Source organism: Musca domestica, unplaced genomic scaffold (assembly GCF_030504385.1).
Source record: "Musca domestica strain aabys unplaced genomic scaffold, Musca_domestica.polishedcontigs.V.1.1 32, whole genome shotgun sequence".
In the NCBI taxonomy this organism is placed as follows: Eukaryota; Metazoa; Arthropoda; class Insecta; order Diptera; family Muscidae; genus Musca; species Musca domestica.
The window spans coordinates 3654838-3680571 of record NW_026712311.1 but is presented as its reverse complement, the minus strand read 5'-3'; the positions used below and the strand labels follow the sequence as shown (position 1 = coordinate 3680571).

The following is a 25734-nucleotide window of genomic DNA, read 5'->3' as shown; positions in this document are numbered from 1 at the left end:
TGGTACATTTTTCCACTTCTTGGTACCTTTTCTCAATCACTTTCTGGTACTTTTTCCTTCTTTTTTTGTACTTTCTCTCCTTTGAGTGGTCATATCTAATATCGACATTTTAAAACCAGTAAAGAAAGTCCTATAGTCGGGCGGGGCCGATTTTATGATACCCTACACCACTTTGCTAATTTAGTTGAGCTCCACTTAATAATTAAAAGTTTTTATGGGAGAATTCAATCATACACGCTATGATTATAATTATAATTTAAAATTCAAAGGACTAAATATGCCGAAGCATTTGTATCTTTTAAATTCGGACTTGTATTGCCCATTTGGTGCGAAATTAATTTGAAATCGGATAAAAATATATATGGGAACTATATCCAAATCTGAACCGATCTCGATAAAATTTGGCAAAGATATTTCTGAGCTGTATTTGATATATGTCCATGAATATCTTTGTTACGGAGTGCATATTACGGCTGTGGGTAACAAATACAATAAATCGGATGAACAATATATATGGGAGCTATAACTATATCTGAACCGATCTTCACCAAATTTGGCATACTACCTTCTAGACTAAATTCGGTCGTATGTGCCAAATTCCATCCCATTTGGAAAAATATTAGAAGTTTGGTGCACAATAAATGGTAAATCGGACGAAGTTATATATGGGAGCTATATCCAAATCTGAACCGATCTCGATAAAATTTAGCAAAGGTATTTCTAAGCTGCATTTGATATATTTCCCCAAATATTGTTGTTACAGAGTGCATATTACGGCTGCGGAGGACAAAAATAACAAATCGGATGAACAATATATATGGGAGCTATAGCTATATCTGAACCGATTTCGATAAAATTTGGCATACTTTTTTCAGGCCTAATTTGGTTGTATATGCAAAATTCCATACTATTCGGGCTGATATTACACGTTTGGTGCACAATAAAAGGCAAATCGGACGAAGATATATATGGGAGCTATATCTAAATTTTTACCGATTATCTCCAATTTCAATAGGGTTCGTCCTTGGGCCAAACAAATGTTGTTTGCAAAATTTCATCTCAATCGGATAATAAATGCGACCTGCATTTTGTTCACAAAAATACATGGACAGACGGACGGACGGACAGACGGTCTGACATGCATAAATCAACTCAGAAAGTGATTCTATGCAGATCATCAAAAGGAACTATGGGTCTATCTCGTTTCCTTTTGCCTGTTACAAACAAATGCACAAAGACATAATAACCTGACCACCTTGTGGTGTAGGGTATAAAAATGAGATATTAACTTGAAGAAAAAGGTGAAAAGGTGGGTCATTTGTTTCTATTTTGGCTTTTTTCACCTCATTTCAAATACTTCGCACTTAAAATAGAATAATTTCCTCAACATATTCTCCAAACATTTTTATTCCTAAGCAGAACAGCATTCATAAAATATACCCAAGGGATGATTTTTTCACTACCAAAACCAGTCTAGATTCCCTTGGGTGTTGATGATACTCCAAAGCAGGTTAGTTGATTTTATTGACAGGCGAATAAAGCTGTTGTTGTGGGATGCTTACCCTTATGCTTTATTAACAAGATAACATGACAATTGGTTATATTATTACAACAATAACAAACTGGAAGGTTCACATTATTATTATTTGTTATTTTATTATGTCCTCAAACATGTCAAGCGAGCAGGTCTGCTCTTCATCATCAGGATATCGAGCGTCAATAACTTCTAGGTTTGTTTTTTTTTATTTGTTTACGTTTTGGTTTTTTACTATGCATGTCAGTCAGTCGCCACAGCGAATGTCCTGCTGTTACACTTTGAACACAATGTCCAGCTGCCGAAACAGGTTCATTCAAACGAGACACCTTATTAAATCAACAATCCTCAATCCTCCACCTCCACTCAGTGGTGCCTGCATTGAATTCCATGCTGCTTCGATCTGTCTGTGACAATAATCACTATAATTGCTTGTCATCGTCTTTATTTCTTTTGTCTCGTTTTCCCTTCCATCGAGTTTTATTCTGTTTTTCGCAAAATACGTGACAAGAATTCAGTAACCAAGAAAAGAAAGACCAAAAACAAAAAGGGGGAGGAGATGAGTTTGAATGGTTCTTCTAGGAAGTGTACAAGAAATGTTACTTTACTGGATTCCTGCAAAGATGTGGCGAGGATGTAAGACAACAGACGATACTCTTCATTGTATTGGAAATCATATACATATGTATGTATGTGTGCACACATATTCGTAGAAGCTAATAATTATCCTTGAAATTAATATTCTTCGCAATTTGTTATCAACGACAGTTAATATCCTGATGTGAAATTGAAAGGATGTCAAGTGTTAATGGGATTTATCCTTGTGAAATTCCATTTAATCTTGAAAATAAAAAAAGAAAAAGAATAGTTTTAGTATCTTTTTAGTCTGTTAAGGGGAATTGCCTTATTTTCCATTCATTTTATTATCGACCTGTAGAACCCTATAGATTTCTTAAGAATATTTTCTGAGAGTCATAGCAATGGATTTTGAGAGAGACATTTCTGAGACTTCTTGTGAGCTTTAACTTTGAATTGTTATAAAATATTTTGTGGGATTAAGCGTGGATTATTGAAGGATATCTTCTGAGAGACCATTCAAGCTTTAATTGTGGACTTTTTTAAATTATTTTTCTTAGGGTTTTCTTAGTTGTGGATTATTAAAAAATATTTCTTCAAACGATGGCCGTGAAGAGAGTAGCATGTATGTGTTCTCTCAATTTTGTTACTCTCTGATTACATTGTTATACCCTACACCACATAGTGGTTAGTGTATTATGTCTTTGTGCAATTGTTTGTAAAATGGAGGGGGAAGCGAGATAGACCCATAGTTACTTTTAAGGATCTTCATAGAATCACTTTCTGAGTCGATTTATGCATGCCAGTCCTGGAACAACTCTAGTTTAGTAAAAACTTCGATTTTTTCCAGAGGTAGGTATTTTTACCCTGATTCCGGGAAACTATTTTTTTTCTTGGAGGACGGACTCGGGACTCTAGTCGGGGTTCTTGACCCGGATCCACTTACTCGTTATAGATAATACAGGTATCGTTTTAAAGCTTATGAAAATACCTATCCAACAAGTACTCACATTATGGACCGAATTTTTGGACCCGGATTTTTTATAAAACCCCCCAAAATGTCGAAAAAGGGCCCATTATGGGGGGTCAACAAAATTGGTGCCAAATTATAGCTGACACTCTTACCTTTCCAAAATGCTACAATTTGTGCTAATACCTTTTTCTGGTCCAGAGATATTCATCCGGCTACGCGAACTAAAGTTTTTCTAAATTTAACAGTTGTTGTAAGTAGCCGGTCTTCGTCCGGGGCTTGAGATTTTCCCCCTTGGTTCGCGTTAGCCGGTGTGGGACATACCCAGAGGAGAAAATCTGAAGCCCCGGACGAAGGTCGGCAAGTTACAACAACTGTTAAATTTAGAAAAACTTTAGTTCACGTAGCCGGTTGAACGTACCCAGAAGAGAATATTTCTAGGCCCGAAAAAGGTATTAGCACAAATTGTAGCATTTTGGAAATATATATATCTTCAACCGAATTCGGATTAATTGTGCACCAAATGGCCAATATAAGTCCTAATGACCTGAATTTTGGTACATCCCACCGAATTCAGTCTAGAAGCAAGTACATCAAATTTGGAGAAAATCGGTTCAGGTATAGCTATGGCTCCCATATATATGTTTCAACCGATTTGGGGTTTAAAGTCCCTCACATGCGTAATATGCACTCCACAACAATTATCTTTGGTACCAGATATCAGATACAGCTCTGAAATAAATGTATCAAATTTTGTCAAGATCGGTTCAGATTTGTATATAGCTTCCACATATCTTCAACCGATCTCGGGTTAATTGTGCACCAAATGGCTAATATCAGTCTAAATGACCTTCATTTTCTCGGGTTAATTGTGCACCAAATGGCTAATATCAGTCTAAATGACCTTCATTTTGGCACATCCGACCCAATTTAGTCTAGAAGCAAGTAAATCAAATTTGGAGAAAATCGGTTCAGTGTACCTGCTCTCATATATATGTTTTATCCGAATTGGTGTTTAAATTCCCTCACATGTCTTATAGAGCTCGGAAATATCGAGAACGGCTAAGATTTCGATATAGCTCCCATATATATCCTCAATCCGATTTCAGGTTAATTGTGCACCAAATGGCCAATATCTGTCAAAAAGTCCTGAATTTTGGTACATCCGACCGATTTTTATTGAGAACGGCAAATTTTATCGATTTTAAATTTTTTGTGCAAATAATGGCTAATATCAGGCCAAATGGAGTGAAATTCGGGACGTACGTTTTTATTTTAGGCAACTCGGTTCCGATATAAATTTTTATAATATAATCATTCTCCAAATGATATCATGCACTCTATAGCAATGTTATTTGGTATCGTCAAATTTAGTGAAAATCGATTCAGAATTGGATATGCCTTCCATATATTAGTTCCCTCTGAAACCAAACTATAATTGCTCTAAAGCCAAATGTTGATAGGCGGTATGATCTACTTCAAATACATTATTTTGTTACGGGAGCTCTACTAAATATGCATGGTGGTGTAAGGTATCATGTAGACGGTCCCGCTCGACTTTTGACTTTTCCTTACTGGTTTTTTAATTGTGACTGTGCTCATTAATGCCACGCAGGGCTGAATCTCCCTGATCCTGCTTTAAAAGATGATTTTCCAAAAATTGTTTTCAGAGACGATAAAAGATATAATCGGAAATTTACAGGTACATTTTTTGAAAGACCAATCTTAGCTTTTTTCTGGATTTTTAAGCTTTGATCTTCTGAGAAACTAACCGAGCTTTAATTCCAGATCTTACCATTTAATCGTGCAAGGTTTTAAAAACATCCGAAAATTTTTAAAAAAATGTCCATGCCTTCTACTTCAAGTAAACAAAACCTCCTGCAAAATGTACAACAAATGAAATAAATTGATAAATTTCCGAAAAAGTTTCACAGGACAATGAATAATTTCCGTGGCACCACAATGAATAATTAAAACACTGCGTCATTGGTTTGGGGGAAGAGGCATGTATTCATGTTTAAGTACCAATGTTCCGAATACACCACATTTGCTGCTCAAACCACAGTTTTAAATACTTTTTGTTCTTTTTTAAATTCAATGATTAACAAACAACAGAAACCACAAAGCAGACACTGATTTTATCCCATTACGGACGCATTAAAATCACTTTTTGCGCCATGGCCATGACGCACCATGACTTTAACTTGATTATAGAATATGAGGGGTGAGGGGAGAGTAAGAGAGGGATATGGAGAAACAAAGAATCCTTCTGCCTGCTGTGAGGCTGTTTTAAATTGAAGGACACAAAAAACGGAACTGATATCACATCACCGCCACCACCACCACCTGATTTCAATTGAATACCGGCCTTGGGTGATACATTAAGCGCTTAACATCATCAAGGGTACTTTGTGGTATTCCTTTTTTGTGTTTAAACTGTGACTTCTGGTAGCAGTCTATTAAAGTCACCCCTTGTTTTATTGTCTAATGGAAAGAATGTGCGGTGTGGGGTGGGGTGTACTGGGGAGTGTGAACACCATTTACAAATCTGAGAACAAAGTAACGATGTTCTTTTTAAAAAAACGCACCTCATAAATTGTCCACTTCCCTGAGATGAAGATATGTTTTGAAATGGGAAAAGGAAGGAAGGAAAACAATTGCCTTGTCCTCTTTCCTTCTTTCCTCCCCCAACCCAAAACAAATGAACAATAAAATATGATTTTAAATAATAACAGTAGTTCAAAGTCCTTGATAAAGTTTTCAAACACAGAACAATTTGTTTTGATTACCCTTTTGTTTATTTTTTTTTTTTTTTCTGCCAAGAACGATGACTTCTCCTCCAAATGACCTTCAATGATGTCTTATTATGTTGGTACTGAAATTGTTGCTCTACTTGTCAGGGATTAAATTTTTTATTATTCATCCAGCTAATTGACGCGGATTTTTGTCATAAATTTTTTAAAAGTATAAATTAAATGTCCTTTCTTATCGTAACAGGACAGGGCAAGAAATGACCAAAAAAAATTAATTATTAAATGGAACAAATTTTAAGAAATTGCTTATTAGGATTAAAGGTTATATTTTATGGTATAAGTCACAGGTCCTGCAGCAGGGATTATTTACCAAAAGAAGGTCAGTAGATGAAGTGGTTAAATTATATTGCTATTAGCATTAAAGGTTACATTTTATGGTATAAGTCACAGGCCCTGAACCAGGGATTGTTTACAAAAGCAGGTCAGTAGATGATGTGGTTAAATTATATTTTTAATTTGTCTTGGTTTGATGATATCTTAGATAAGAGGTTCAATAGACTGAAGGCTTTTGAATAGATCTTCTGTAGAAGGAAGGCCTTTCAAAAGTATTTTTAAGTTAGCATTTAATTGCTAGAAGTTCTAGTTCTGATATTCCATAATTATAAAAGCTTTTAAATCTCGTCTCTATCGGGAAGATTTTTTCATAGCATTTCCTTAGAGCATTTATTGGCACTGCACATTCGACGGAATTCATCTTTAATTCGTAATATTCAAATCCCTATTTTATTAAAATATTAAATACCACACCGCTTGAAATCGCTTTGCACAGCTAAAGTTTATGTTTTCCGCCAAAGGCACACAGGGGCTTTAGGTGGCCATCTATTGGATCAATATTCATATATATCACAGCATCTGGTGTGCCAAAATCTTCCATGCGATGAATACGCTTTGAATGTGAACGAAATTCGTCTATTGTAAAGTCAACCGTACGATGTGCAGTAGCAACACGAGGACAACCGACATGAAATTCATCACCTAAAACATAAGGAGGCATTAACATAAAATCCAACCTGAGAAAATAAACTATAAATTACCTGGTAGAACTGACACCGCTCCATCGGTACAAGTATACAGTATTGGATGATTGATAACTACACCCCTGCGACTGAGTTCCGTGGCAAAATTCTTTAGGAAATCATAAGATTTGTAGGGCATAAAACGCGATATTTCATAAAACTGTGGTGGCATAAAGAACAAATCGCCATTTCGTACCATACTCAGTATTGTAGTTGGAGGTAGCCACTGAAATTTTCGAAGTCGAAATCATACTTATTTTGTAGAAATATCCACAGAAATTGTCAATGACCTACCAGATGTTCCTTGACTTCGGATATCTCACAGAGTATTGAGGGTTTTTCATTTAAAAATGTTATATAAAACGCAGTCTCAAAACTGTAAAAATAAAATTATTTAAATTTGATTTTTTTATTTCATTCAAACAACATACCCCTTACGTATGACAGCCGGACTTGCCCAGCAAGTCCATTCGTTTAAACCCCACAAATCGGGCACAACCCGCAATTCTCGACACATTTTCAGAAAATTCAATGGATTATCATGGACCGCTTTTTGCCATTCTTTAATATCTCTCAACTCTTTGCAAAATCCTTCAGTGACTGGAGAATACAATTGTTCCTTATTGCGGCACACTAGGATACCCACTTCTTCGAATGTTTCACGTATGGCATTGATGCGCAATGAGATTTCTCTGGAAAAGAAAACGCAATAAGAATATTTAAATTGATAGCAATTATGAATTGTCCTACCTTGCCCATATTTTGTGATTTTTAAAAAATCTATCATAACATCCCGTACCTTGGGCGGCCAAAATTTTCGGTCTCTCCGTTTTACCATCGACCACAACTAGTTGTTTCAGTGCCTCCTGGGAAATTCCAAATTCTTGAAAATATTTTAACCATTCAACACTCTCATCGGATAAATCCAATATACCACCGGGAAATACACCTTGATTTTGTACTATGGCCGTTTTGTCGGAACGTTTTATGAGTAGCAGCTGTAAGTAGAATATTTATGTTGAGAAAATAAGTTTTAACTATTCGCATTGTACTTACATCATAATCATATCCATCTGTTTTCTTGGGATTTTTAGTACATATTATTAAACTAGCCGATTCTCGCCAAACGGGCCCTTTTGCAGTTTTCTTTTTTTCTTCAGTCATTTCCTCCGTGGTGCTCTAGAAGTAAACAAACTTTGAACTGAATTGCCAAATGATCTCTAATTTTGACCAAACAAACAACAGATAAGAAAATAGCGTGTAAAAGAGATTTGATAAGTTATGCCACCTCTAGAGATTAAAGACCTCTAATGGGATTATTTTTAAACATGGACGCTTAAAGACCTCTAATGGGATTATTTTTAATCATGGACGCAAATGTACCTGTATACACATTAGAAGGGCATCATAGGCCCTTTGTACAATGTTAGTTGTTCCTTTGTTGTTCTTTGTAACAATAAAACAATGTTTCGTTTTGGTAAAAAAAGAGAAACCCTAAATAGAACCCCTTTTGGAAACTCGTATATCTACAGCAGATCCCTGATAGTATTCCATCTATACACATAACAACTCCTCTTCTTTATGGAGCTGTTGAAATTTCTTCTTTCCATAGCAGAGTTTTTAAGAACTTTTTCTTCAAGGCCATCATATTCAAAGAAATCCTACAGAAGACCTTTTAAAAGATATATTCATCTAATTATGGAGCTGTTGAAATTTCTTCTTTTCATAGCGGAGATTTTAGGGACTTTTTCTTCAAGGCAATCACATTCAAAATAATCCTACAGAAGACGGTTTAAAAGATCTATTTATCTAAATAAAGGAATATTTAAGAAACACCTTTAAGATTTTATATCTAGAAATTTTCGAATGTCACATAGGGTTAAAGTTATTTCATATACAGGACTCCCCTTAGAAGTTAATATACTTTTTTTAAATATCCCCTATCATAATAAATCCCTTTAAATTAAAAGTCTTTCTATACAAAAGTTCCTCTATCCGAAAAAACACCTGTTTCGATCTCCATATGATGTTCTCTAACCCGAAAAATAACTCACAACTCCCGTCACAGCTGAATCCTTGAATGGAAAATAATTGTTATAAATATATACATATAGGGACAAAGACATTACCTATGTTCCATTTGTTAGATGCCCCAAGAATCCCAACTGCCAGATATTGCTAAAACGCCAGGCGATCTTTGCACTTTGTCCACAAGGGGGTTGTTTACTATTGAAGTTTCTCTAATTGCCGCTGGCAGATTTCTGCAGCGTTTTAATATACTTATAGTAGATAGCGAATAGCCATATGTTTATTTTTATTCCTAATTTAGCAGTAAGTCATGCTGTATAGATTTTAAGTATTTTATCAATAAATATGGCCTTAGGCAAAAACAAAAAAAAAAAAAAAATATTGAAGTTTCTAACCTCGTACAGCTGATCATGCATTGGATAATAAGAATGAAAAGAGGTACCCGATGTAATAACTTAATTAATACTTTATAAATTATATCATAGAACCGCGTACAAGCTTATATGCACATTTGATGAGATATACTACCCCAGTATTGGCACTTTATTCATTCATCACATCAAAAAACTTTGTGAGAAAACATTTTGTCAATGTGTACTCTTGTGTCTTGTTATTCTTAGTCTCTTGTTTTTTATCTAACTGGGTTGGAAAAACAAAAAACAAAAACAGACGAAACCAAGCAAAACAGTCCCTGAGATAGTTTCAAAACATTCCAGGCCTATCAACAAAGCCACAAGAAGCTAATGGAACAGTATTACATCCAAATGTAAGGAAACATGTACATTCTGGATTAAAGTAATATTAGAGTTACCGTATACCACTTCAATTATAAATCTCCTACCAAAAGTGAAGGGGTACATGTACAAAGTTCAAAATACCATAGCTTATTGTTGACAATTCTTTCCAAATTAAAAGTGGAACCAGCATGACCTCCCACGACCAATGCGAAAAGATCTACCGGCCATCTGCCACCATTATTATATCCGCCAAAAGTGATGCAACGGAACGGGGATATAATTACAGAGTGAGTAGTTAATAACTCTGCAAACGTTTTTTCCAATAAGAAAAATTCTTTTTTTAGATACTGCTAGCTAAAAGATCTTATAAAACTGCATTTGCTCCCGAGCATTATGTTTTTCCTGGTGGTGTTTTTGATGCCAAGGCCGATGAATCTATCGAATGGTTAGAACATTTTGCAAATTATGGCGTATCCGACAAAGACTTGCACAGCCTATGCTTAGAACATTTACCAAATAGACCAACACCCCTGATGACAAACAAGAAATATTTTTCTCGCGACATTTCTTTGCGTATCACTGCAATCAGGGAAGCATTTGAAGAAGTGGGCCTATTGCTATGCATAACAAAGGAACAGTTTAATGGAGGAAAGTTTGGTTGCGGCCACTTCGTGGACAATTTTGATAAGGTCCTTTGGCAAAAAAGAGTCCATAACAATTCAATGGAATTTCTTAACTTGTGTAAATATTTAAATGTAATTCCAGACTTATGGTCATTACATGAATGGAGTATATGGCGCAGTCCACCGGCCGCCTTAAAGAAATATGATACAGTTTTGTATTTTGTAGCCTTGGACAGATTGCCAACATTGGTTTTGGAACCCAGTGAGGTGGAGAAGGAATTGGTGAGTAAATCAATGCAAATATTAAGGAAAAGGGCCATAGAATATTGGTCACATTCGGTGTTTTTTATTAGAAAAAATGGAAACTATAACAATATTTAAATAAACTGATTTTTTAAACTGATTTTTTATAAAAGAAATCTGACATTATTTTTTTAAATATTTGTCTATATTGATGCAAATATTATAACAGCAAAACATATCGCAATAGCTTCATTAGTTTTCTGTTCCTCTTTATTTTTAGTGGGTCTCCCCAGCAAGTGCCCTAAATATGTTTAAGAGCCGCAATATCTGGCTACCACCTCTCCAGTTTTATGAAATTTCTCGTCTTACAAATATTTTAGATTGGTCAAAACTTAGAGATTTTGTGAAAAAGAGAAGTTCCTACGGCAGCACGTTACTGGTGCTGGCTTACTACCGCTGTAACGACATTCTTGTAGGAACATTGCCAAGTAAGTGAATCGATTTCGAAAAAATCTAATAAGTGTTTTAAAAACATTACTTCTACTACATTTGTAGATGATGATTTCTATCCCAAAGAACCAATGGATAACCGGGAAACAGTTGTGGTAGAAGAAACGCCCTCTGAGTTCCATAACAAAGCCAAATATCTTCACCGTATAGTCTACAAAGATATGCATGATATGTCAATAATTTGCAATATTCCAGGTTTGGATGGCCATTTGCGACCGAATCAACGTTTGGCCGAAGGTAATGAGAAGAGTAAATTATAGTAAAGTCATACAACTTCTAATAATAAATTGTGATACTGGTACACCGAATTAATCATCGATCTTGTGATTTCGATTTTTTGGGTAAGGTAAGAAAATATTTACAGAATTGTGGCCTGTAACAAAAATCATCAATATCCCCTTAATATTGCAGTTCTGATGTGGCATAAAAAATATCAGATATGGTATATATGTACACTAAATAGCTTTTCACCAAATTGGATATGAAATGTTGTTATTCGATCGGAATATTTTTTCTTTAAAATAAGAGAAAATAGGTTAAAAAGCTATAATTAAATCTGAAAATAGGTTTAACCATTTTACAAGAATCGTATCTGAGACAAACAAAAATTCTATTTAATTCTACAAACATTTCTGGACAATCAAAGTGATATGTATGCATACATTAACTGAAAATACTGATATATAAATATTTGCCTTACGATACAAATCAATAATAAGAAACAAAACTATAAATTACTTGATGTAGAGTGCAAAAATGGTATATCGACTTACGTCTCCCTTAAAATGTGATAAAACACACACTAGTGAACCCTATCAACAGCCAAAGCAGAAAAAATGAAAGGCCAACGATTGTTTTTAAAATAGCACTAAATTAAAACTTAATAAACAAATGACTTGAAAGACCTTTAATTTGTCATTATTATTTCCTAACTTATACAGAAATGAGGAAAATCCGATGAACCGTAACTGAAATACCACCACACACCTAATAGGGACTCATAAGTCAACTTTTACCTATTTAAGACAAGTCTTTTTTTCCTTTTTGAAACATTGGCAACCCTTTATGAGGGCTCTCGATATAATTTGTAAACAAAACAAACAATTCAATAGATTAAAAAATAAAAATAATTCCTGCCTTGTAAAATGAAACGCCTCAGTACAAATGTTACACAAAAACAACTAAGGGCGCTGGCGGTGAAGCATGGAATGAAAGAAACATCTAACTCAACCGAAAAAATAGAATCGCCGCTAATGAAAGTTGATTCCAAAGGACAATTGATTTGTGTCATTTGTCGAACACCACTCAAATCGGCCAATATCTGGAAAGTTCATGTAAATTCCAAAGCTCATAAGAACAATGTGCAAGCAGCTAAAGAACTGAAGACGACACTATTAAATGCTGGATCATCACTGAAAACTAACACCACTGCCACCACTACTAAGACAGCAGATGTTCCACTGAAAGTTGCGACAACGAAAGAAACAGCGCTGAAAACGAAGAGTGTCCCGACAGAAAGTGCTCCAACAAAACAAACAACAACTCCAGCAGTAAGTGCCAAAGGTACCGAAGTTCAAGATAAAGCATCAAACGATCCCTTACCAGCTGAGTTCTTTGATAGTAATACCACTGAAACCAAAGGCCAGAATGCCGACACTAAGGATGCTGAATGGGAATTATTCCAGAAAGAGATAAAAGAAGTTGCCGAAGCTTCATATGAAATTTTTGTTGCCGACCAAAAAGAACTGGCTGTGGAAAAAGAACTCGTCGAGATCGATGAACAAATCCACCACTGGTCGAAAGTTTTGGAATTGGAAGAGAAGAGGAAAAAGCTCAATAAAGCAGTTGAAAAAACGAAACCTGGTCACAATTCGGACGATTCAAGTGACGAGGTATCCGAAGCGGAAGATTTCGACGAGTATAGTGATTGGAGGGCAAAGAGGTTTTGAATAGAAAAAATACAATTATCCATTTGTTTACCATGTAAAATAAAATTTACAAAATGTTTTTTATTAAAAATTGCTAGTAATATTGAATTTTAGTTTTTCTGTCAGTATTTATTACAAATCGTTATAACAACAATATATCCTTATTACTAGAATCTGCATAAATATTTCGACAAGCATGACACACTTTTGTTAAATCCCTTCCCTCAATATCGCCCTCAACATGTTTATGCGCCTCCATACTCAGCTCAGAGATATCTTCCGTCTTGATGCCACACTCTGAGACTATACGTGAAAATTCTATGGCCAACAACGTGTTGGAATCTTTGTAGTCCAAAACAGACTTGCAAAACACACAACATAGTTCAGATTTTTCATCCATTTGTGAAGCAATTTTCGATCCTGTACGAAACACCGTTGATACTGTCGAAGAATAATTTTGTTGCAGATCCTCAACAAATGCTTTCGTAAGGTTTTGTAAACTAGCTGATGGTCCAAAGTCGCTGCCATAACTCCTCTGTTCTAACAATTTGAGATTTTGAGCTATTACATACAAATTTATCTCTTCCTCCGTTAAGTCTTTCAGAGGTCTGACAATTTTTATATCATCATCTAACCGATTATCCACCAAGGCAACATCCAAAGCAGCACTACCACCTCTCCCCAGAGCAATGGCTGCCAAAAGATCCGAGGCTAAATCAGAGCTTATATCCGCTTTAAAAGCAAATTGACATTGAAAATGCTTTGCAGCAAGTCCTATAACTTTACTACGGTAATGTTTGATAAAATCCTGTTTCGATGTAAGTGACCTCATGCAATTCAGCAATTCCTTAAACTGTGATTTATGTTTGTCAACGTTGGCACTATATTCCTCTGGCAAATATTTCAAATTGAATATTAAATCATTGACAGTATCAGTTTTCACTAAAGGCAGGATATAACAATCAAAATGCTCGTATGTGCTACAGGTACTTTGAACATCTTTCAGGTGTTTTTCATATTCCGGCGAACATTCTCCATCAATATGCATCTGATAGTCATCGATATAAAGCACTGTAGCATTACAATGCAATCTCTTAAATGTGTTTTGAGTCTGGGCATGGTGTAGCATATCCAAAAGAACCAACGACTGGGCACTACAGTCAAATACCAATAGGACATTTGCATTTTTCGGTAACACTTTGGAAGAACCCAATGCAGCACGAAATTTGTGACGCACATAGTTGAGGAAGCATTCCTTGCATTCTGGCTCTCGAAAAGCCAATTTATATGTTGCTCCAGGTTGTTTACATTTATTACACAGTATATCATTGTCAATGGACAATTGTGGTTGGCTGGTCTTTACATCAGGTATCATGGAATGAACTCCACCCTCATCGCCGAAGTCATCTTCACCAATGCTGCACATGTTTAGATAAGTTCTTCACCTTTTCGAACGATAAAAACAAATGGTAAATTATTCAAATACAGATTAAATTAATTTGAATATTGGCAGGATCCGGGTGCCGATACGTACCTGTGTTAACAAGTCCAAAATTGTTACTTTTTTACTTTTCCTGCAGAAATTGTCCAGCAATCTCCTTCTAGGATGATGAGTTTTATTTTTATTCAAAGCTGAAGAAAGAGTTTGTCTGCCCCAAAACAGAAACAAATTAAAACGTGCATGGCCCAATTAAAGGGTCTTCCTTCGAGCGAATTAATCTAAAAACAGCTGTTATTTACCAGATGAAATGTCAAAATTCATGCTTGAGGCGAAAATGTTGTCATTTTTTGTATGTATAACACATGGTACAAAAATACAGGTAAAGGCATCGACGCAACTGCTGGGACAATGAACCGTCAAACCGAATTTGAAATTAAAAATGTTAAACGAAAAATTGTTGATATTTGTAAAAATTGCATATCATAACAACCTCGTATTAGAAAACGTATATACTTATTTTTGACAAAACATTTTAACAATTTTGACATATTAATGTTCCCAAGCATTGTAATAATTTTTTGAAAAATTTTTCATTTTAAATTTTTAACTTAAAAATTGGTTTGACAGTTCATTGCACCAGCAGCTATGCAATGCGACTACCTGTATTCTTCTACCATCGTTTTGAAGTTTGTTTTTGTTGCAGCGAATTCAAATTTAATTGACAGATCGTCTGGTAATCAGCTGAGCTGGAAGGTGGACCTTATACTTGGATCATGAAAACGTGTGTCACTTAATTGAAGCCGTCGTGGACGTAAGAAACACAGAGATCTAAAAGTTGAAACGGTTCAATGCTATTAAATCAAGAGTACTTTGAAATGTCATTTTATTATTTATTTCTTAATAGGGATTAATTCAACCAGCTGTACCATGGCAGAAGAATACAGGTAGATGCATCAACGCTTGGGAGCATTGATAAGTCAACAATTTTTGAATGTTTTTTCAAATACAAGTAGATTCTTATATGCTTTCTTGTACTGCGTCATTCGGAGGCTATTATAGTACGCGTTTTTCAACAATTTTTACAAATTTAAATAATTTTTCATTCAACATCTTCAATAATTTTTACAAATTTCAATATTTTCTCGAAAATAAGTAGATTTTTATATGTTTTCTTATAATACACAAATCGGATGTTATTATGACATGAATTTTCAATAATTTTTACAAATTTCAATATTTTCTCGTTGAACATTTTAAATTCCAAAATTTGTTTGACAGTTCATTTTCCCAGCAGCTGTGTCAATGCGACGACCTGTATGATAGTAGAATAATTTTACCGATAAAGTGACTCTATCAATTTTTTAGTATACTAGTGTAAATAGACACTTGCGTATGTAAACAGTGTGAAATTGTTTCTTTCTATCATGGAAGAATACAGGTAGATGAATCAACGCTCAGGCACATTGATATGTCAAAAATTTTGAAATGTTTCTTCAAAAATAAATAGATTTTTATATGTTTTCTTATATGACCTCATTCGGAGGTTATTATAATTCTTGTTTTTCAACAACTTCTACAAATTAAAATAATCTTTCATTCAAAATTTTCAATTCCAAAATTGATTTGACAGTTCATTGTCCAAGCAGCTGTGTCGATGCGCCTACCTATATTCTTCTACCATGCTTTCTATCAAAGCGACAACGCCAGAATGCCTTATTTAAAATTTTAACTCGTTTTGCGTAAATACTTATAAAAATAAATTTAAAACTAGTTGGAAATTATAGATGATTTCCATTATAGAAAATGGAATTGTTACATATTTTGTAAATAAAATTAACTTTTAAATTCTGCAATTCAATCGGTTAAAAATGAGAAGTTTGATGTTTTCCTTATTTTCAACTGTTGAAATCTTGCAATAATGGCTCATATATGTGTTTCAGTACGGAAAAAATGTTCAATGATGCATATTTTTCTCAAGTAGCATTAATACCTTTTTCCCCACGCAATAATAAATACTTGTTTCGGCTTACAATTATACCATCTGGTAACACAAACATTTATCAACCATCTGGTAACATTGTCGTGTCGTTCGCTACATTTGTTATCCATCTCTTTATTCGTTGAAGAACAATGTAAGTGGTCTGGTGGCAAAAGATATTTCATTGAATTTTTACCAATTTAAAGGCATAAAAACAGGAGAAAAAATGTGTAAATGTGTGTAATGAATTAATAGCAACACAAATTAACCAATAAACTTTGTGAAATTCGTGATATAAAGTGAAAATTTGTGTTTATAGAATTTGCCAGTATTTTCGCCACTACTGTTAATTTGTTCGACGAAACGAGATGGTGAAAAATCGAGGAAAATCTACTCGTTTTAGCCAAATCATTCGTTCGCTTACGCTGGACTCGAGCATAACTCGTTGAGAGCTGACAATCGCGTGAAATGAAGAATATCGTGCGTGGACTTTAATAATTGTTTTAATTAATTTTCGAAAAAAAACAAACATTTTCAATTAAAGTATAAAGAAAAAGAAATATAATATTGTGGCTACATAATATTCGTTCGTTGATTGTCAAATTAGTTTGTTTTTGTAGCGATAGGCTTTGGTGTTTTTTCCCTTTTTTGCTCGCAAGCGGAAAAGAGACAGAACGTTTGTTTTTTCTCCTGTTTACGATATAACACTGGCTGGTTGTCACTACAGCCAGTCGATTTGACGTTTACATACTGGATAACGTCACATCACATGCAAAGAAATTTTAATTCATAAAGCATAATTTTGCGCAATAATTTGTAATAATTTTAACTTTTTGCTATCATTAAAACGACTATTTTATTTAATTTTTCATCAAATTGTGTTTTGCAGACATTAGGAAGAGGTTAAAGTAAAGAAAAACAAGAAAAAACGTGAATTGTTATTGTTGTGTACCACACACCGAGAAAAGCAAGCAGCGAATTTGGTCGTTTAGCGCAAAAGTAAGCAAGGCGAAATTCAACCAACCCCCACATATTCTGTGAAGATATTAAGTAGCAGTCAACCAACATTAAAATGTTGATAAATAATACAGAAGCTTTAAAAAGCTGGCTGGTAGTCATACTGGAGCCATTGTAAGTTATAATAAATAAATAAAAGACCATTCAAATTTTAAATTTTTATTTGTTTATTTCCAGATGTGATGCTGATTCTTCCGCCTTGGCACGTTATGTCTTAGCTCTACTTAAAAAGGACAAACCCGAAAAAGAGCTCAAGCGTGTGATGATAGAACAATTGGATGTGTTCTTGACTGAAGAAACGAAACCATTTGTGGAGCGTCTATTTGAGGCCATAAATAGTGAGGAATATTTAAAAACTCCCCCGCCAACTGCCAATCCAAAGTCAACAACCGACAATGAGGACGAGGAGACCTCCATTGCTGTGGAGGGAACATTAAGTAAATCTGCTGCCAGCGATGCTTCAACATTGCCGACGTCATCATCATCAAATGTGATAAATCAAAATGATAGCGACACAATCACTAGTGTTACCGCCAAATTAGATGATACTGTTACCCCCAGTGGTTCGTATGCTGCTGATAGGATTAATACACCACCAATTGAAGATGTAAGTGCCCATATTAAATCGCATAAAAATAGCAGATAAAAATAAATTAAATATGAATTATAAATTAAAAGGCATTTCAAGAAACCAAAAAGTTATGGCGTTATGATCCAGTGTGAAGGAATATGCCTCCATAAATAGGATACTTATAATTACAAGACGTTATTTAACTCATAGCTTATTATTAGTTTTTGATTATGCACTAATTTTGCAATTTTTTTTATATTTTTTTTCTATTTTCAGAGCAAAACCAAAGATACCCACAGCAATATTGTGACAGAGCGTACCTCAGCACCATCAACATCGCACCATCATCAATCAGGTTCCGTGTCATCATCTCATCACCATCATAATGCATCGTCAAATCGCAATGACACACATTCATATGGTGGGGGTGGCGGTGGAGGTGGCGGCGCAGTACATTTCAATAACGATCGTCACCATCATCGAAGTGCCAGTCCTCCTGCTGCCCGTACAAATCCTGCTGATAAGGAAAACCAACCGCGTGAAAGTCGCAGAAGACGTGCTTCTTTACGTTCCCGTTCAAGGTCACGATCCCGTTCCAGGTCCAATGAACGTTTGTCGAGACGTTCACGTTCTCGCGATCGTCGCATCAACGAACGTGAAAAGGCCCAGCGTCAATTTCGTAATAAATCACCCCCAATTGGTGGTGGTGGTGATACTCGTCATGATCGTAGACGTGGTATAGGTGGCGGTGGTGGTGACAGACGTCGAATGATGTCGAATAATATGGGCGGTGGCAACGGGGGTGGCGGTACTGATGATCGTTCTCCAAGATTTGGCGGTAATGATCGCAGAGGTAGTGGTGGAATGTCTGTTGGACGTTCTGCAAATCATTCGTCCAATTCCCCACGTAGTCGTTCGCCTTCGCTGGAACGAGGCGGAAGAAGTGGAAAACAGTCTCCTCCTTCACTTGCTCGTTCTCAAAACCGTGGTGGCGGAGCCAACGCGGGCGGAACCACATCTCCTGAACGTCATCACCATGACAATGAAAAGAGACAAAGATGCCGTGATTTTGATGAGAAAGGTTATTGTGTGCGGGGTGAAACTTGTCCCTGGGATCATGGTGTTAATCCCGTTGTATTTGAAGGCTTAAATAATTCTGCGCTCATAAGTATGTCATTGCGTGAATATAATCCCGATGCCCCTGACCTGTGGTCTCGTTCAGCACCAGCCGCTGGACCAATCGTGGGAGGCGCCGCACCAGGAGCTATGATGACCGGCACTGGAGCTGCTGGTATTAATCCATTTACAGGTTCTGCACGCCCTGGTGCTGTTATCATGGGTGGCCCAACTGGACCTGTTGGTTTTCCCCATGTTCCTGGAACAGACAAGAGCAGTAATGGTGCTGGATCATTAGCAGCCGCCGATTATGCTCGCACTGCAGCTGCCGCCGCTGCTGGAGCCGGTTTCCGTGCAGCAGCGCCAATGATGCCGTTCCCCTTCAACCCTGCAGCTGTGGCAACGCCACTACAACGCGAATTAATACCCATACCCGTTGTGGATGCTAGCGGTGGAACACCTGCAGCCGGTGGTGATGTGAGTGCAGCATTGCAGGCACAAAGTAAACGACGCTTTGAACTGGAAGATTCTGTTGCCATAGCTGACGGCCCAACAAAACGTAAAATTCCGGCGCATAGTCGTCTGGGACCACGAGTGCCTAGCCTACAAAATTGCTCGCTGGAGTTGCGTAAAGTGCCACGTGGTCTCAACACCATTGCTCATCTTAACAATCATTTTGCCAAATTTGGTAAAATTGTCAATATACAAATATCCTACGATGGAGATCCAGAAGCAGCTATTATAACGTTTTCCACCCACGCTGAAGCAAATGTGGCATACCGCAGCACAGAAGCTGTCCTCAACAATAGATTTATCAAAGTATTTTGGCATACTCCCGATCCTAATGCAGCTGGTGCTGATGTTAACACAATGGTGTCCCAACCACCCGGTCTTCGTAAAAATAGTCAATATCATTTGAACAATATTCCCGCAGTACCCACTCCAGCCGCCGATTCTGCCAAAACTGCAAACACTAGTCAATCGCAGACCGGAACCAACAATACCAGTACAACAAGCACAACTGCAGGAGGACAGCAGGATACAACGAACACCACAAATGCAGCTACTGCTACACCTACAACTCCAGTTACCGCCACGCACGTTCCGCCGCCATCATTGCGGCTGAAAAACAATATACCGCCAAGAACACCGGGCGCTGTGGTCAACAATGCCATGTTCCGTAAAAAACAGGAGGAACAGGTAAAAGCAGTGGCCCAACTGGCCAATGGATTGCGGAAACGTAAACAGGAGCTCTTGCAAAGTTATGTAAAACAAATGAAATCGGCCTTGGAATTGGTGGAGCGTTGTGAACCCTCAGATCCACAGAGAGCCAAGACTTTGGAGACCATTAAAGTGCTACAGGAGACCATTGATAAGTTACGTAAAGAGATTGCCGCCGAACAGGAACAAATACAGGCACAAATACAAAACCAACAACCGCCAACTCCCATTAAAAAGTCAAAAGAACAACAGAAGAAAGAATTGCTGGACATAGAGTTGGAATTGTTCGCCCAACAGCAGGAGGGTAATGATACAACAGCTATTCAAAAGCGGCTGGAGGAATTGCAACGGAGTATTGGTATTGTGCCAGGGTCAGCATCGAATGTGGCCGTGGGTGGATCGCCAGGAATTGGCAAGTCACCTCACTATATATCGGGTGGTAGGCCAATTCCAAGAGGTAGGCCCAGCTATCCCGAGGGCTCCACACGCGTTGATCGTCGTCCCAAAACCATTATCGTTACGGGATTTGCCAGTGAAGAAGCTGATTTTGTGCTGGGCCACTTTAAGGTAAGTAAAGATGATTAAAACTCATTTGTATAAATCCAGTGTTTCATTGTTATTCCTTTAGCATTTTGGTGAGATTACTAAACATGACATGGACCTGGAAAAGCCACAACTGATATTGTCCTATGCCACGCGGATTAATGCCGAACAAGCTGTGCTGCGTGGAAAAATCTTTAAGGATACACGTCTGCAAATTGCCTGGGCTCCCGTTGTAAACACTCCCTCGATAGCCCCGACGGCTGGCAATAAAACGGTGTCCACACCCAATGCTGGCGACAATAAAACAAGCAGCACCGATGCCAATAAGAACCAGCCCCAAGAGGCCAGCACTGCTATTTCCTCACCAAATCCCAGCCAAACAAACAGTGAAACAGATGCTAACAACACTGACACATTGCCCGAACTGAGACTCGAAGATGAGGAGGAAGACGAGGAATCCGAAGATCGCTCATGGCGTCGTTGATTTTCAGCAGCACACACTCAACCTTCAAAAAATGCCATACCAACCGTAATCAGAGTCTGAAATGTAGAGTCTAGAATCCTTAAAAAAAAAACGTTAACTTCTTAAAGGATAGCGAGACAGGACTTCTTTCCGTCGTTGTTAGAGATTGTCACGCAACAATACGCGGTGCATCGTAATTAAGGGCGTAAGGGTAGAATGTGGAAGTTGAATCATAATTGTTGTTATTAAATAGCACATAACTTTTGTAGTCGAATAAGAAATTTTTTGTATACTAGATGATGATGATGAAGATGATGATGATTATTATGAAAATAAGAATGTGAATTATCCTAATTTTATTCTAAGCTTAAAGAGGGCTTACAATTTAAGAAAATATGAAACAAAGTTTTTGTTTCTCCCCAACCAGAATTCAAACCAAATCTTAAACGAGAACAAATGATTTGGAAATCATACATTATTGTTTACAGATTTTACAAATACACACACATCCTCAATTCTTTCTTTGAATATATGTAAACGCATCATGAAATGATAATCAATGGTTAATTTGTAAACTTAAATTTCCTTCATATGAATATGCTAGGCTTAAATGTTTTAAATTGTTTTAATTTTTTTCTTGAATATTTATCTATATTTACCTTTAACGTATACAATCTATTTGTATTCTCTTTATCTATGTTCATTACGGCTTTCTTCATATTGTCAAATCCTTTTCTTTTTTTAATTTCCCCTAAAACAAGTTGTTTAGTTAAACGTTTTTATGTTGAATTATTTTACACATTTTTATATTAATTGAATATAATAATAATAATAATAATAGTAATGATAGAATACTACACCTACATTATACTAATAATAATAAAACACAGACTTATTGAAAATGAAGTGATTTTTTCAAAAAAAGAAAATTCAAACAAAAAAAGAGTAAAATGTGAAAAAAAACCAAGAAAAATTATTCTACCAAAAGCAAGCAAGCAAGCAACCAACAAAAGAGAAATATATATGAAGAAGAAGAGAAAAAAAAATAATATCACTAATTTTTGAGGAGAATAAGAGAAAAATAAATGAAACTATATAGAATATTATTTGCTATTTCTCATATACATGACGTTGTTTTACTTAATTGGGTGTGGGCGAGAAAATATCTCCAAAAGGAAATGGAGCAAATATTTTTCCTATAAATTGCACGATTCCCATATTGATGGTCCAGGCCTACCAGGAGTGTTCAATTACGGAAAATGGCTGATTTTGTGTGGGAGAATATATTGCCATCATTCTTGCTAGTCCTCCTGTAATTCAGTTCGAATTTGTATCCCGTTTTATATTGAATCGGGGTGGAACATTTTGGTAAATTAGATTGAAGATGCTACCACATACAGGGTGAGATAAACAAACTGTAACAAATGCCATAATTGTTACTTTTTTTAATTTTATTGAATGTCGGTAATACCATCAAATTTTAGAATAAGTTTAGATTTGTTCGAATTGGTCACCTTTAGCACGAATTATGGTCTTCAAACGGCCAATGAAACCGTCTCACGCTGCCCTAATGTTGCTCTGCGGTATTTTGGGCCCATTCCCGGCGAAGCGCTTGCTTGAGGTGATCGACACTTTGGTATTTTGTTTAGTGGCAACCATGCTTTCCAAAATACTCCAGACACAATAGTCCAACGGATTGCTATCAGCCGATTTTGGTGGCCATTGCGCGCTGGGAATGAAGCGAGGAACCTCATTTTATAAACATTCTTGGATGGCGCGTGCTGAGTCCTATTGCAATGACCAAGGCTGCGGCCAAAATGTTTGCGTGCCCAAGGCTTTAATACACCCTCCAAAATATTTTCGCTATAATATTCGTCATTTTTTCTGATGCCACGGTCGATTAATACGAGCGAAGAACGACCATCGGCTGTTATGGCGGCCCACACCATCACCATGGCCGGAGCTGGAGTTCTGGTGGCCAACCGAAGGTGCACATTTCCAGCTGACCTCTTTGGCACGATAAACACGATCATTTTGTTTGTTTACAAACTGCTGGACAACGAATGTTTTCTCATCGGAGAAAACCACTTTCGGCCAAGCGAATCAACTCTTTAGCCCTTTTGAGTCTACTAATTTATTTCTTTTGCGGTGTAAGTTATTGCACTTTTTGGAATTTCAATGACTTTACCCCGATCTCATTTTTCAATATTTGCCGAATGGAACATTCGCGATCAAGTCGCTTCTTTACTTTTCTGCTGATGTTGCTGTTTTCTTCCGTCCACTTCCTTGACGGGATATGATTTATTCACATTTAAATGCTGGAGTGACCAAACGATAGCCACTTGTGGTTTTCCAGTCAAATATAGAGAAATTACACTATCACGCTTAAATTCCACCACGAATAACTTTTTTTCTGGAAAATTCTCACCAAAATGCTTTTGTGGCTTAGAAGTGACAGCAATCTGAAGTTGGTTGCAGTTTTTTCATCTCACCCTGTATGTGTGCAAAATTATCCCTATCCCACAAATAACTCCTTGAAATACTTGTCTCATGCTGGCAAGGATAGCCTAGGCTCATCACACAAGTCGTCATTGGTGGAGACGGATCTTATTTCTTTTCAGAAAAGGCATTTATTTCGAACAATCCTCCTAATATTTTTAACAAAATAAAATGACTACTGACTACATTCATTCATAAAACATCCTTCGTTTGTTGTGTGAAAAAATTATGATTTATTATACTGTATGCAGGCATACATATTCAACATTTGTACTGAATGCAAAAAAAGTAAAAATATACATTTTTAAACACTGACTTTAAAACTTAAAAAATATTAAAATAAAACTAATAAACGTTGTGCTTCGGTGTCAGTCATCTGAATCTGAACTTTCTTGTTTAATAGGATGTGACAACTTCGCTGGAGACGCAGAAGTTTCATCCTCGCTTTTCACCTTTTCTTTTTTAATCTTTTTCGGCGTTAATATATTGGCTTCATCTGAGTTAGATTCCGCAGCAGATGAATTTAGAGAGGTAGAGATTTTCCGTTTCTTGGAAGATTTTTTTGTTGGTGTTTCACTAATCTCATCTGTTTCATTTTCGGCGGCATTTTTCTTTGACTTTTTCGATGGTTTCTTTGTAGCGCTAATATTTTGTTCCGTAATTTCTGGTTCTTCGGTTTTTATAAGTGATATTAATTCATCTAATTCTTGTATACCCTCCTTCTCTTCTATACCCGAATCGCCGTTATCATATTCACTGTCTTTATAGGAGATTTTCTTCTGTAAAAACGAAATAAAGGAATTAAAAATATTTTACTTTCATTGTAATAAATAATTTTTTAATTACCCCCTTCATTACTTCTCCATCCGCCGTCAGCAGTTCCCCATCGATATAGGGAAACACATTTTGTAAATTATATTTATTTATGCGAAATTTGACTTCTTGTTCCATTTGTATTTTGTCTTTATTCACTTTGTGGCCCACTCTCAGATTGGCATTGAACACCCGATACAGCACCACACCAACATGTTGGGCAGCAATGTGTTTAACTACGCCCGTCAGTATGGCTCCCTCGGTGGGCTTGAACAAATAAACGTCAGCATTGATATCAACATGAATTCTTGGATCGTCTGCTCTCAGGGCGCCTGTATTACCCAATACCTTCACCTTTTTCACATCCAACACAATGCCATTCAATTGGACATCATAACTGCCTACTTTGCTGCGTACAATATGGGCCATCAGAACATGTTTGAAGTCAGCCAAACAGAATGGTCCCATGGATAAGTGGAGGTTTGTGTTTACTTTATGGACACATGATCCCTCCGTTTGAACATATTCATCCAACTCTTTGATGGTATATTTAACATATTCTTGCAGTCTTTTAGCCATTTTATAATGCTGCTTTAATTCAATAACATGCAGTGTAAATTGTAGAAAATATTAAATAAAATATGAAATATAACACAATCCCCCACAATTACGCTCCAACTCCATGTGGATGTTTAGAGATCAACAAGTCGAAAATGAACTGCAGTAGAGATTGGTAGATCGAAAACAGACAGTGACAGTCTACAGCCTCCATCGAAAGGAATCATGGGGACAACAGTTTTGTGTTTTCCGCAAAGTTAAGAAAATTGTAGATAAAACTTCCTGACCAATTATTATACATGCATTGGAGATACGATAAAGAACATTATGGTAAACAACAATATTAAAAAAATATGAATATTTACAAATGCTCTAATACAGAGTTGAATTTTTTCCTATTTACTGCATATTGAAATTAACGTTGCATGATACAACCATGTACAAATTGGGGCATGTCGACCAGAAGAAATCAAGTGGCGAAAGAATTGAGAGAAATGGAGACTCTGCTCTCCATCAAGTGGCGAAACAATTGAGAG

The 25734-nt window shown here is 36.4% G+C and overlaps 6 protein-coding genes across 10 annotated transcripts; 3 read left to right on the top strand and 3 right to left on the bottom strand.

Moving 5' to 3' along the window:
- Nucleotides 1-5869: 5869 nt before the first annotated feature.
- On the bottom strand, nt 5870-9148 carry LOC101887276 (acyl-coenzyme A diphosphatase NUDT19). 3 transcript variants are annotated; one of them, XM_059125186.1, is made up of 7 exons: nt 9039-9148; nt 7966-8088; nt 7660-7907; nt 7341-7601; nt 7204-7285; nt 6928-7135; nt 5870-6868 (listed from the first exon to the last, which is right to left on the bottom strand). In XM_059125186.1, exons 2-7 carry the CDS (start codon nt 8071-8073, stop codon nt 6663-6665), a joined length of 1113 nt encoding a protein of 370 aa, XP_058981169.1. In that variant the 5' UTR covers nt 8074-8088; nt 9039-9148; the 3' UTR covers nt 5870-6662. The 3 variants fall into 3 exon arrangements, with proteins under 3 accessions (XP_058981169.1, XP_058981171.1, XP_058981170.1); XM_059125188.1 differs by having other exon boundaries at nt 7966-8103; nt 9039-9144; XM_059125187.1 differs by lacking the exon at nt 9039-9148 and having other exon boundaries at nt 7966-8690.
- A 481-nt stretch (nt 9149-9629) lies between these two features.
- LOC101889523 (acyl-coenzyme A diphosphatase NUDT19) lies at nt 9630-11343 on the top strand. The gene is made up of 5 exons (XM_005179746.4): nt 9630-9703; nt 9853-9961; nt 10019-10579; nt 10821-11028; nt 11096-11343. The coding sequence occupies exons 1-5, from the start codon at nt 9681-9683 to the stop codon at nt 11308-11310; spliced, it is 1116 nt and encodes a 371-aa protein (XP_005179803.2). The 5' UTR covers nt 9630-9680; the 3' UTR covers nt 11311-11343.
- Nucleotides 11344-12119: 776 nt separating this feature from the next.
- LOC101889348 (zinc finger protein 830) lies at nt 12120-13086 on the top strand. Its single transcript, XM_005179745.4, has one exon. It carries the CDS (start codon nt 12196-12198, stop codon nt 12997-12999), a length of 804 nt encoding a protein of 267 aa, XP_005179802.2. The 5' UTR covers nt 12120-12195; the 3' UTR covers nt 13000-13086.
- Nucleotides 13022-14683, bottom strand: LOC101901740 (cytoplasmic tRNA 2-thiolation protein 2). Its single transcript, XM_005179732.4, has 2 exons — nt 14513-14683; nt 13022-14423 (listed from the first exon to the last, which is right to left on the bottom strand). Exon 2 carries the CDS (start codon nt 14402-14404, stop codon nt 13121-13123), a length of 1284 nt encoding a protein of 427 aa, XP_005179789.2. The 5' UTR covers nt 14405-14423; nt 14513-14683; the 3' UTR covers nt 13022-13120.
- A 1780-nt stretch (nt 14684-16463) lies between these two features.
- Nucleotides 16464-22452, top strand: LOC101901459 (zinc finger protein swm). 3 transcript variants are annotated; one of them, XM_005179730.4, is made up of 5 exons: nt 16464-16551; nt 17287-17528; nt 17592-18021; nt 18262-20889; nt 20951-22452. In XM_005179730.4, the coding sequence occupies exons 2-5, from the start codon at nt 17470-17472 to the stop codon at nt 21347-21349; spliced, it is 3516 nt and encodes a 1171-aa protein (XP_005179787.2). In that variant the 5' UTR covers nt 16464-16551; nt 17287-17469; the 3' UTR covers nt 21350-22452. The 3 variants fall into 3 exon arrangements, with proteins under 3 accessions (XP_005179787.2, XP_058981224.1, XP_058981223.1); XM_059125241.1 differs by lacking the exon at nt 16464-16551 and adding an exon at nt 16615-16633; XM_059125240.1 differs by lacking the exon at nt 16464-16551 and adding an exon at nt 17106-17213.
- Nucleotides 22453-24061: 1609 nt separating this feature from the next.
- On the bottom strand, nt 24062-25366 carry LOC101901299 (DNA-directed RNA polymerase I subunit RPA43). Its single transcript, XM_005179729.4, has 2 exons — nt 24674-25366; nt 24062-24606 (listed from the first exon to the last, which is right to left on the bottom strand). The coding sequence occupies exons 1-2, from the start codon at nt 25217-25219 to the stop codon at nt 24196-24198; spliced, it is 957 nt and encodes a 318-aa protein (XP_005179786.2). The 5' UTR covers nt 25220-25366; the 3' UTR covers nt 24062-24195.
- Nucleotides 25367-25734: the final 368 nt, after the last annotated feature.

What these genes read in the sequence shown, in the direction of transcription:
- LOC101887276 (XM_059125186.1), bottom strand. Translation starts at nt 8,073, where the DNA reads ATGACTGAAGAAAAAAAGAAAACTGCAAAAGGGCCCGTTTGGCGAGAA. An exon ending in CCGGCTGTCATACGTAAGGG is followed by an intron (nt 7,286 to 7,340) that starts GTATGTTGTTTG and finishes TTATTTTTACAG; the next exon opens with TTTTGAGACTGCGTTTTATA. An exon ending in CCGAAGTCAAGGAACATCTG is followed by an intron (nt 7,136 to 7,203) that starts GTAGGTCATTGA and finishes CGAAAATTTCAG; the next exon opens with TGGCTACCTCCAACTACAAT.
- LOC101901459 (XM_005179730.4), top strand. Translation starts at nt 17,470, where the DNA reads ATGTTGATAAATAATACAGAAGCTTTAAAAAGCTGGCTGGTAGTCATA. An exon ending in ATACACCACCAATTGAAGAT is followed by an intron (nt 18,022 to 18,261) that starts GTAAGTGCCCAT and finishes TTCTATTTTCAG; the next exon opens with AGCAAAACCAAAGATACCCA. An exon ending in TTGTGCTGGGCCACTTTAAG is followed by an intron (nt 20,890 to 20,950) that starts GTAAGTAAAGAT and finishes TTATTCCTTTAG; the next exon opens with CATTTTGGTGAGATTACTAA.
- LOC101901740 (XM_005179732.4), bottom strand. Translation starts at nt 14,404, where the DNA reads ATGTGCAGCATTGGTGAAGATGACTTCGGCGATGAGGGTGGAGTTCAT.
- LOC101901299 (XM_005179729.4), bottom strand. Translation starts at nt 25,219, where the DNA reads ATGGCTAAAAGACTGCAAGAATATGTTAAATATACCATCAAAGAGTTG. An exon ending in ATGGAGAAGTAATGAAGGGG is followed by an intron (nt 24,607 to 24,673) that starts GTAATTAAAAAA and finishes TCGTTTTTACAG; the next exon opens with AAGAAAATCTCCTATAAAGA.
- LOC101889523 (XM_005179746.4), top strand. Translation starts at nt 9,681, where the DNA reads ATGGAACAGTATTACATCCAAAT. An exon ending in GTGAGGTGGAGAAGGAATTG is followed by an intron (nt 10,580 to 10,820) that starts GTGAGTAAATCA and finishes CTTTATTTTTAG; the next exon opens with TGGGTCTCCCCAGCAAGTGC. An exon ending in TCTTGTAGGAACATTGCCAA is followed by an intron (nt 11,029 to 11,095) that starts GTAAGTGAATCG and finishes CTACATTTGTAG; the next exon opens with ATGATGATTTCTATCCCAAA.
- LOC101889348 (XM_005179745.4), top strand. Translation starts at nt 12,196, where the DNA reads ATGAAACGCCTCAGTACAAATGTTACACAAAAACAACTAAGGGCGCTG.